The sequence below is a fragment of the Diabrotica undecimpunctata genome, chromosome 2 (genome assembly GCF_040954645.1).
Source record: "Diabrotica undecimpunctata isolate CICGRU chromosome 2, icDiaUnde3, whole genome shotgun sequence".
Taxonomy (NCBI): Eukaryota; Metazoa; Arthropoda; class Insecta; order Coleoptera; family Chrysomelidae; genus Diabrotica; species Diabrotica undecimpunctata.
This window is the reverse complement of record NC_092804.1, coordinates 55,847,779-55,859,329: the sequence shown is the minus strand read 5'-3', so window position 1 is coordinate 55,859,329 and position 11,551 is coordinate 55,847,779. Positions and strand designations below refer to the sequence as shown.

Sequence of the window (11,551 nt, the reverse complement as noted above, 5' to 3'; positions counted from 1 at the left end):
CTCTACCTTGTTTCGACAAATATTATTTAATCGGCGTCTTTTATAATTAACCAACATAAAAGTTTTTATTCTCGTATTACGTTTGAAGAGAAGAACACTCCTATTGTATACCATTATCATGTGCCTACTTATTTATATAAAAATAATATAATCTTAACATGAGAGCTCTGTATTCTCAATACTTTTTATGTCGCTTTCAATAAGGTATTGAGCTCCGATAAATGGATTAAACTTGAAGGGTTTCGTTTAAAATACATTTACGATCCAATTTACAACGTTCTAGTTTTTTCTGTTCATTGTTGTGGCTATCAGCCGTTAAAGTTTTATATTTTTCACGTGGTCAGTGTTTTCAAATGTTTCTCAACATGCATATGATGGCAATTACCGATATTATGTACTTCAAATATTTTTTTCTAATTCTTATTTTAGTGTTTTTATATTGAGCATGAGAGTCAATTTTTATAAGCAGTTTTAAGTCATTCATAACGTTGGTTTTTTAAAAATATTTCCAAGAAATATTAAGGTAAGATCTAACTTCCATTACATATTATGTCATACCGCGGTTATGTTATTTAGTTAAAAACTATTTAAATCAGAAACATTTTCATAATACAAAGCACTGAAAAGGAAAAATAAAAACTAATAATGGACCTTAACAAGCTCCTTTTTTGTAATTTGTATATATATTTGCATTTGAATGGAACAGCCAAAAATCACTAATATATTGTAAAGTCAAGGAACAATCAAAAATGTAAACTATACATATTAGATTAACATTATTTTAAGGGTATTAGTTAGACTAACATTTATGGTTTCTTATCTAAGTTGGTTATAAATCTATACATTTGCAACAAATATCTCCCTACTTTCTTCTGGTTTTTGTATACAACATATATCCATGTTTTAAATATTTATTGCGTCCATCTTTCTGTCTGTGATGTTGTTGGTAAATTATTAATGATTATAGTTGTCATCTTAGCTCCATTCATTCAGAATTGTTAATTTGTTGCTTCAGAAAAATCCTTTTATTTTATTTCGTTCAATTAAAACTCTTAGACTTTCAAGTAACAGTTTGTTGGAAGAGTTGGAAAGAGAGGGAAGCCTATTCGAGGCATAGTATGATCTTAGTCGAGTTGGCGAGATCTTTCGACTTTAATGAAATGCCGATTTCTTAGTTGTGACCAGAGTCAATTCAATATATTTGTCAATCAAATGTTTGTTTATAAAAATTAATTATTATTATTCACTCTTCGTATAAAAAACTTGGTTTTGTATACATAATACATTACAAAGAAATTACGAAAAAAAAACATTACATAACAAGAAAGTTGGTAAATGAGATGGCTCTGATTTAGAAGTGGTGTCTGGTCTTTAAGCTTCAAGAATAAGCTGTAATTAGATATACTGTTATATTTAGGACTAGCTATTTTTATTTTGGGAATTCCACTCAGCAGCTCAATTATATTGTTAGTAAGCCATTTGCGTAGGGTAACTTTTCCTAAATAATGATATCTGTTGGTCTGGTTATTACAGGCAAAACATGATTCATTTAATATGTATAAAAAAAATAAAAGAACTGTCAGGTCAGAACAAAAACAGACAAATAACATCGTTAATAGAGAAGTAGTTACAGGACCTGATATAACTATGGACGAAATTGAACAAGCAATACGATTAGCAAAGACCCGAAAAGCGACGGGACCAAATGAAATATCGAGTGAAATAATAAAGCTCTTCGAAAGTTCAGGTAAAATATCTCTCCTTCATCTGTTTAATAAAATTTATGAAACTGGCTATATACCAGCGGATTGGCGGCTGTCGACTTTTGTGACGATACCTAAAAAAAGCAAATGCAAAAAGATGTAGTGACTACCGAACCATCAGCTTGATGAGTCATGTTTTAAAGATATTTCTACGAATTTTGCACTCTAGGATGTACCTAAAAATAGAACAACAACTTGGTGACACACAGTTTGGATTCCGCAATAGCCTTGGAAGAAGAGAAGCACTATTTAGTATTCAGGTTATGGTACAGAGATGCAGAGATGTCGGACATCCAGTTTATATGTGTTTTATTGACTTTGAGAAGGCCTTTGATCGAGTAAAACATACTGGAATGATAGCCATTCTTCAGCAGGTAGGTATTGATGATAAAGACCTATGCATTATTAAAAATCTTTACTGGCATCAACGTGCAAACATCAGGATTGGCCGGAACACCTCTGAAGAGCTTCAAATACGAAGAGGAGTAAAGCAGGGCTGCATTTTGTCCCCGCTACTATTTAACATCTATTCTGAGTTCGTTTTCAATAAAGCAGTGGATAATGTTCAATGTGGTATAAAAATGAATGGCGAAAATATTAATAATTTGAGATATGCGGATGGCACAGTGTTAATTGCAAGCAATTACGAAGAACTTCAACATCTAATTAATAGGATTACCACAATGTGTGATGAATATGGCCTTAAGCTAAACACCGCAAAGACAAAGGTGATGGTCGTCAGTAAAACGCCAATACAACCGGATGTGGTAACAGCTTATGGTGAACAACTGGAGAGAACTAACAGTATCACTTACCTTGGTTGTAATCTAACTGAGAACTGGGACATGAGCAAAGAAATTAGAATACGGATAGAGAAGGCTAGAGCTGCATTCTTTAAGATGAAGAAACTGTTACGTGGAAACAATATTACTGAATATTGTTTCCACAATTTAGTCTGAAAATTAGATTAGTGAGATGTTATGTATTCTCTACTCTTTTGTATGGTGTCGAAGGTTGGACTTTGACGGATACGCTTCTCAAGAAACTGGAAGCCTTTGAAATCTGGATGTATCGGAGAATCCTACGAATAAGTTGGGTGGATAGAGTTCGTAACGAAGCTGTTTTGCATCGGATGGGAAAAGTTACGGAAGTCGTCAAAACAGTTAAAAATCGCAAACTTGAATATTTTAGCCATGTTATGCGCCACCCAGAGAGATATAATAACCTCCATTTAATAATACAAGGCAAGGTAGACGGAAGAAGAGGGCCAGGTCGAAGAAGAACGTCATGGTTTAGAAACCTGAGAGATTGGTTTAACAGATCCTCTGCATCTCTTTTCCGAGCTGCCGTCAATAAAATTACTATAGCCAATTTGATAGCCAACGCTCGATAATCGAGCCCGGCACATGAAGAAGAGGAGTTGGTCTGGTATATCTGCTTGAAGATTTTACTAGGATAGCCGTGGTTCAAAAGTATGTTGTATAATATTTTTAAATTCTTTTGTAAGAAAATATCATTACTAATGTTTTGAAAGATTAATAATAATCCAACTGAATACTACTCCGGTAAAATTAAATGTTTTACAAGTGTACGCCCCAACCAGCGATAAACCAGAAGAAGAGGTAGAGCAAATTCACTTAAACAAATTAAAAAAGAAGATATAACTATTATTATGGGTCACTTAATGCGAAAATTGGTAAAGGGAAAAGCGGTGAATTAATTCGTGATTTTGGTCTAGGGAAGAGAAATGAAGGTATAATAATGTTGTATATTCTTATAATGTTTATGGGATTGCTTCCATCAAGAGTTCCATATAGTAGAAGTCTAGGGGTAGTTTACCCCCTGCGTGGGGTTGATTAACTCGAACTCACTAAATACTCATAATTACTTTATTGGTTCTCTAAGTACAATAATAGAGAGAGTACCCAGTTGATGGATGACAACATTAGCTTCGACTGTTCACTCTTAATTCTTAATTCTCAATAATAACGATCTACTCCCGTCATTTTCCAGCTATTTAACTCACGCGCGTTTGTTTATATAATAATGTTTTACTAATATAATTTGTACACAATATCAAACAAGATTTTGATTACATTGCAAATTTCACTGGGTCAGCGTGTGTTCTAGTTACACCGATATTTTCAATGTCATACAGAAACAATCGCATTTAGCAATTAAGCAATTATTAATATTATTAAAAGGATTTTAAATTTTTAAACTGAATTGGGTTACTTAGATCTGATTCTTAATTAAATCCCGCTACAAAAGGGGATAAAGATTAAAACGATTTGTAGAGGAAGAAGAATTTGCAGTACTAAATACGTTCTTCTAACTACCACCAAGACGTTTGTATACATGGGTCTCTCCGCAAGATCAACCAGGAAACATAATAAGGAATCAAATTGATTACATAATGGTGAACAAGAGATTCCGTAATGGATGCCTATCAGTTAAAAGTTGCCACGGAGCTGACGTAACGTCAGATCATATTCCTGTTATTGGCAAATTTAGGTTTGGATTTAAAAAGGTCACAAAAAAGAATAGTAACAAAAAATGTGATATGGGAAGACTAAAAGATAAGGAAACAAAGGAGACAGTGGCACGGATTCTTTCAGACAAGCTAAGTAACGTGGAGCAAACATATGATCCAGAAGAATTACTCCAGAATATATGTGAAACCTTTAACAAGATCAGGGAAGAACATCTAATAGAAAATAAAGACAAGAGGAAAAGTTGGATGACTGAAAATATACTGCAACTCATAGAAGAACAAAGAAAATCAAAGCATAACAAAAGAATGTACAAAAATATTCAGAGACAAAAAACCAAAGGCCAGAGAAAATTGGTTAAAAACACAGTGTGAAGAGATAGAGTTGTTGGAACAAAAACACGATACATTTAATACGCATAAAAAGGTAAAACAAGTAGCTGGTCTTCAAAAATCCAACACAGCTAACAAACTGCAAGATCAACAGGCATGAATAGGAAGGCAAAGGATTTCTTCTGTTCATCATAGCAACAACAGTGTTTTAGCTTTTTGTGCACATTTTAGGAAAACTCAAAACATTCAATGCTTTTCCTTCATTGCTTGGAAAATTTTTAGTTCATTTAATAAAATAGTAAGCAGTTTCACGTAATTTGAATTAATTTTTTTTTTCTAAATAAAGGCTTCAATTTTAAAATTTAAATATTATTGTAAAGAACGACATCTTTCTTGACTTCATATAAAAATTTTGAGGAGATCCTTATCCCTGCTTGTGCGTGAAAGTATCGCAGTCGAAAATACCGGGAAAAAGTATCCCATTCTAAACAAAAATAGATAGGTGTCTGTGTTCTTCCTTAATGTTGACGCAGGTTATGGTAACGGTTCTGTGTCGTTTTGTTTAACTACTCTGTATGTACACCAATGTACGAACTTTTTCTTTAGGCTTCTCTTAAATTTATTGAATTAATAATCTAATGAAACTACTTTGATAACATACACATTTTGAATATAGGAAATCAGTGCCTAATAAACTTATATTAAGTTTTACGTTCTCTGCAATAATTCAAACGTAAATGCAGATATGCAATTTTCCCGGATATCTAGGCACTTGGTTGCTACTGGAAACAACCTCAGATATACGTGGAGTTATTAAATTGCTAGTTTATTTTAAACACCCTTCAGCTACTACAATTATTATATATTATTTATTATATTAAAATATTAGTTTTAACTGTTTGAAAACTTTATATCGAGGGGTTCGAGCGAAAACGATATGCAAAGACATGGACGGAGAACTACTAACAGAGAAGCAAAAAATTATAATGAGATGGAAACAATATTTCGAAGAAAATCTAAATGCAGACAACGAAAATGATCAGAACGAGACAATATATTATACGGCGGAGCTGCACATCGAAAATCCGAGTTATGAAAAAGTAGTTCAGATAATAAATAAACTAAAAAACAATAAAGCACCAGGAACGGACGGAATTTCGGCAGAATTATTAAAGCATGGAGGATCCGAACTCTGGGAAAGAATCCATTACCTAATAATATTAATATGGACGAAGGAGCAAATGCCAGAGGAATGGACAGTTGGCCTCATACAGCAAATATATAAAAAAGGAGATAAGAGGGAATGCCAGAATTATAGGCCAATTACATTGCTAAATGTAATATACAAAATTCTTTCTGGTATAATCTACAATAGATTATTAGAATACTCCGAAAATATAATTGGTGATTATCAAAATGGATTCAGACCAAATAGAGCCACTACAGATAACATATTCATACTGAGAACGATACAAGAAAAAGCTTATGAATACGACATAGACCTATATAATATGTATATAGACTTTAACAGAAATAAGAACAACAGAATAAGCAAAAAATGCGAGGATAACATTGGAGATTCGCAGTTTGGGTTTCGGAATTCTCTTGGGACAAGAGAAGCACTTTTTAGTCTACAGGTACTCATCCAGCGCTGCAGAGATATGAACAAAGACGTGTACATATGCTTTATAGACTACGCAAAAGCATTCGATAACGTAATGCACGAAAAGATAATTGAAGTTCTCCATAAGATCGGAGTCGACTACAGAGACATTCGAACAATAGCGAGTCTCTATTGGGGTCAAACAGCTAAAGTGAAAGTAGGATCTACATTGACCAATAAAATTGAGATCAAGAAAGGGGTACGACAGGGCTGTATCTTGTCTCCTATTCTCTTTAATATATACTCAGAAGAAGTATTTAAGACAGCGCTGGAGGAAAGCACAGAAGACATAAAGATAAATGGAGAAATAATTAATAACATAAGGTATGCTGATGACACTGTGATTCTAGCAAGTAGCATGGAGGAACTGAGTTGCCTAATGAGTAAGATACAAAAAACAAGTGCACAATACGGACTCAGACTAAATATCACAAAAACCAAATGGATGTTAGTAAGCAAAACCCAACAACCACCACAGCAACTGATATTAGACAATGAAAGAATTGAACACGTGGATTCGTACATCTACTTGGGAACAACAGTTAACTCAAATTGGGATCAAGCGAAGGAAATACGTATAAGAGTAGAAAAGGCAAGAGCATCGTTCACTAGCATGAAGCAAATTTTCACCTCTAAAAGCCTCACCTTACCTCTCAAAATTCGACTTCTAAAATGTTATGTATTCCCGGTTTTGTTATATGGAATGGAGGCGTGGACAATGACCGCAACATTGATGAAAAAAGTAGAGGCCTTCGAAATGTGGGCTTACCGACGTATATTACGTATATCCTGGACTGAGCACGTGACCAACGAAGAGGTACTACGCCGGATAGGTAAAGAGAGAGAGGTAGGAATAAGGATAAAGAACAGAAAGTTGGAATACTTGGGTCACGTTATGAGACATAATAAATATAGAGTACTACAACTGATCGTTCAAGGGAAAATAGACAGCAGAAGGGGCCCAGGGAGGAGAAGACACTCGTGGCTCCAAAACTTGCGGCAATGGTTCGGATTGTCATCTGCTGAACTATTCAGATCTGCCGTAAACAAAGTCAGAATAGCCATGTTGATTGCCAACGTTCGGAACGGACAAGGCACATGAAGAAGAATAGACTTTAAACAAGCTTTTGATAGTGTGAAAAGAGACAGAATGCTGGAAGACCTTTGTAATCTAGGTATACCTAAGAAATACATCAGCCTCATAAAAATGACGTTGCAGGGTTCAAAAGCCGCAGTCAGAGTAGATGGAGAACTGACTCCCCTGTTTAACATCAACATGGGAGTAAGACAGGGAGATGCCCTATCAACCATGCTATTCAACCTAGTTCTTGAGGCAGTCATCAGAAAAACCAATATAACCGGCCATATAAACACCAAATCATTACAAATTACTGCATATGCAGACGATGTAGCCATCATTAGTAGGAATAAGCCACGACTAATGGAAGTATTCAAACAAATTGATCCTGAAGCAAGAAAAAGGGGTCTCAAAATAAACGAAGCAAAAACGAAGTATATGACAGTCAAAAGAATAACTGACAATGAAAATAATATCACAATAGACAACTATACTATCGAACGAGTGAATGCCTTTACATATCTCGGCACAGAAATCAATCAGAAGAACTCCGTAAGTAGCGAAATTAATGCACGTATTTCCAGCGGGAATCGTACATACTATGCTAATAAAAGATTGATGACATCGAAATTATTAGACAAAAGAACCAAAATGACTATCTACAGAACACTGATTAGACCCGTAGTAACCTATGGATGTGAAACTTGGGTAATGACGAAAAAAGATGAAGCCCAACTCAGGACATTCGAGAGAAAAATACTGAGGAAAGTATATGGCCCGGTACAAGAGGAAGATGGCAGATGGAGAATCAGGAGAAACGACGAGGTTAATGAGTTAAATGAAGGTTATGACATTGTAAGATTTGTGAAAAGTCAAAGACTGTCATGGCTGGGACATGTGCAGAGACAAAACGATGCAAAAACAACAAAGAAAATGCTACAATGGAAGTCCATAGGAAGGCGAAAAAAAGGAAGGCCCAGAACGAGATGGTTGGATGACGTGGAAGACGACCTGAAAACAATGAACATAAGACAATGGAGAAGAAGGGCAAAAGAGAGATCTGAATGGAAGGACATGCAAAGACTTTGCCAGACAGGCAAAGACCCATCCAGGGTTATGATGCCAAAAGAAGAAGAAGAAGAAGAAGGTTGCTACTGGACACAACCTCAGATAAACGTGGAGTTATTAAATTGCTAGTTTATTTTAAACACACTTCAGCTACTACAATTATTATATATTATTTATTATATTAAAATATTAGTTTAAACTGTTTGAAAACTTTATATCGAAGGGTTCGAGCGAAAACCCGATAACTAACAAAACCATTGTTTAGAGATAATTGCGATTAAAGATTTTAGTAACTTAGAAGAAGATTTAACATTGTCATAGGAAATTTTATCAAACATTTGTTATAGTCAAACGGTATAAAATTTAATATTTAGTTAAAATAATTTATTTTCAGTTTAATTTGTAAAAACGAATTTACAAAAAAAAAACTAAAATGTGATATTTATCGAGTCCTTCGCTGAATGAATATAACATTTGATTTTATTGGTTTTAATTTTTAATTTTTTTAATTACAAAATAAAAATTAACTGTTTGTTATTCAAACAAAAAAACTTCATTCTTGTTAGAAAATTAAAAGGTAATGTCTTCTTCCGATCATTACGTCTGGAATTCGAACTGCTACATTATTACCGGTTTTTAAATTTGTTATCCAAGCATGTATCTCTTCTGGAAAAATATTTTCTTAACACATCTTCATCAAATCCTTTTTTTCTGCTTCACTTATTAGAAGGGTATTTTTATATAACTTTGGTAAATTGCCCGGAGTTGGTTAAGTCTCGTGTTGCTTTTTGGGATGAAATTTGTTTTTGCCTTTTAGAGCGTAGAGTAGGAGTTTTATTGAACTCAAACCAATACCTTCTGATATTTTTAAACACTTTTTTCAACAATTCTTCTGAGAGACCGTAGTTGAAAAAAAATATGCCTTTTATCACTTTTAATATATTTTAGTCTCTTGATTTTTAACCACTGCACAGTGTTACTGTCAGAATCTACTGTTCTATTTTGCAATATGTTTGCTGCAAGCATTGATTATAAACCACACCACATGTGTGGTTTATAATCAATGCTGCAAGTGACTTAAGTTCTAAAAATTTATTGTATTTTATTTCTTTTACCTTGCATGGACCTATATTATGTTTTACATTGTCTACTGTCTTCATTTTCTGTTTTCTTGCCGTTTGAAATATCTTTTTCCAGTCATTCATGCAAGTTACATTTATATGTTTACTTCCAGATTCTATTGCCGAGTGCATATAATCCACTTTCATATAAGTATGTTCTGCTTCTAAGAACTTGTGTTCTGTAACTTCTAATTGGTCGATATTTTGTACAATCCACGACAGCAGTACAGCTATAAATTGATTACGGTTTTGACCGTCACAAGTATCTGAAAAAATTGTTACGTACTTAACCTCAAGTCTTAAGCAATCACTTAAATAGTAATACAAGATTCTATATAGGTCCTTTTGTGGTGTGAGAAAACTTAGATTATAGTCTTCACAAAAATAGATCGATATTTATGTAAAGTAACATGGTCTCGATAATTTTCGATGCAGTTATCTAAGTAAAGCTGGTATATTTTCTTTATATTTAGAGTGGGATCTCATTATTTTCTAATGGTATCCTTTCGGGTATAGTGGAATTCTATAACCGGAAAGGATTCAATATGACCTTTAACGAATTGAACATCTTCAGCCTTTGTTTTGTTAACTGGTTCCCGTTTTCCGCGATTATCTTCTTTAGAATAGCAACCAGTAGAATCACTGTTAGCTACAGCATTCATTATAACATCTATGGCTATACACGGCGTTTTTGTAAAAAATTTTTGGCACACTGGAATTCGTTCATGGTTAGCTAGTGGAAAGAACCATTTCTTGCTAAATGGTCGTTCCTTTCTTTGGGAAGTTTTAGGAACTAGTCTGATCCTAATTTGTTTGACAGTTATATTGTACAAAATAAAATGTATTTCAGACATAAAATCTAGACTCTAGTAATTTCTACAGAGTTGTTTTGAGTAGTATGGACCTCTGTAACAAAAACTTTTATGTTTCATGCAGTCGATTTTTTGAACTTAATTAATTATTAACAAAATAAGACCAAAAAAAACGGTAAATTTTCGTTTTTTTTTCTATCAGCAAAAAGTGAAGCACTATCAATTAAAATGGAAAACAAATATTTTTATTATTATTCCACTGACATACTGTTCTAATGTATAAAACCTGACAGATCATTATTTATTATTATTTATATAAATTTTATAGTGTTCTTTTCAGCATAAAATCAATACCAAACTACCATTCCGGCTAATTTGCTATTGAAAACTAAATTTTGCATTTCCGGGAAATTTCTTTAAATAGATACAAGCATCCACCTGTTTTCCCGGCATTCTAGGTACTAGAACAGGAAAATCCTGGTTGCAGCCACCCACATACACGTTGAACGGGGATGCTGTGTCGCCGCCGGGGATGAAAATCAATAAATCTTGATTCTCTCCACGAATGCTCCATTCGGCTAGTCCTACCCCATTGGAAAGATGTAGTTCGTCGGACATACACGCGAGAGTAGCGTCCGCAACTTCCCTTTTTTAGTTTTTCCCTATTTTGGTTGCCTTCGTTTCTAAAACATGACATTTTTTAAAGGATTGTTGTACTGTATATTATGGTACTCGAGTATTTTGGCAGGTGAGTCTTGAAACAATTATTCTTTTGTAGTTTAGGGCAGACGCCCTTTTGATAGAATGCTGCAATTTATACATTTTTAATTACACGTTTTTCGTTTATTATGTAACTTTAAATTATTACTTACATAACGTTAAAACATATTTTTTATATATTGTTTAAAATATTTTAAATACATCTTCATATTAGTTCTAAGTATTTGTTTATTATAATTACACAAATTACCAATCTCTCAAGAAAAAGTAATTTAATTTTTTAAAAACATTTTATTTGTTTAATTTTTTATTTATATATGTAAATAGCGCTGAAACGTCCTTTATTAACATTGCACTTTTAATTATTACATTTATTTATATTTTAAAATTATTTTTCTATGCACTTCCTTCCACTTTCTTCTGTAGAATGTTTTTGCTTTCCAATCATCGATGTTAATTCTGTTTAGATCTTGTTATAAATTCCCTAACAATATTTTATTAT

The 11,551-nt window shown here is 33.4% G+C and overlaps 1 protein-coding gene across 1 annotated transcript in view; it reads left to right on the top strand.

Moving 5' to 3' along the window:
• The first annotated feature begins 310 nt into the window (after window positions 1-310).
• Window positions 311-11,551, top strand: part of LOC140434565 (lysocardiolipin acyltransferase 1-like) — a 55,433-nt gene continuing 44,192 nt past the window's right edge. Inside the window, exons 1-2 of the mRNA XM_072522917.1 lie at window positions 311-523; window positions 10,788-11,077. Coding sequence (XP_072379018.1) covers window positions 11,020-11,077 — 58 coding nt within the window. The 5' untranslated portion in view covers window positions 311-523; window positions 10,788-11,019. The remainder of the gene's footprint in view (window positions 524-10,787; window positions 11,078-11,551) is intronic.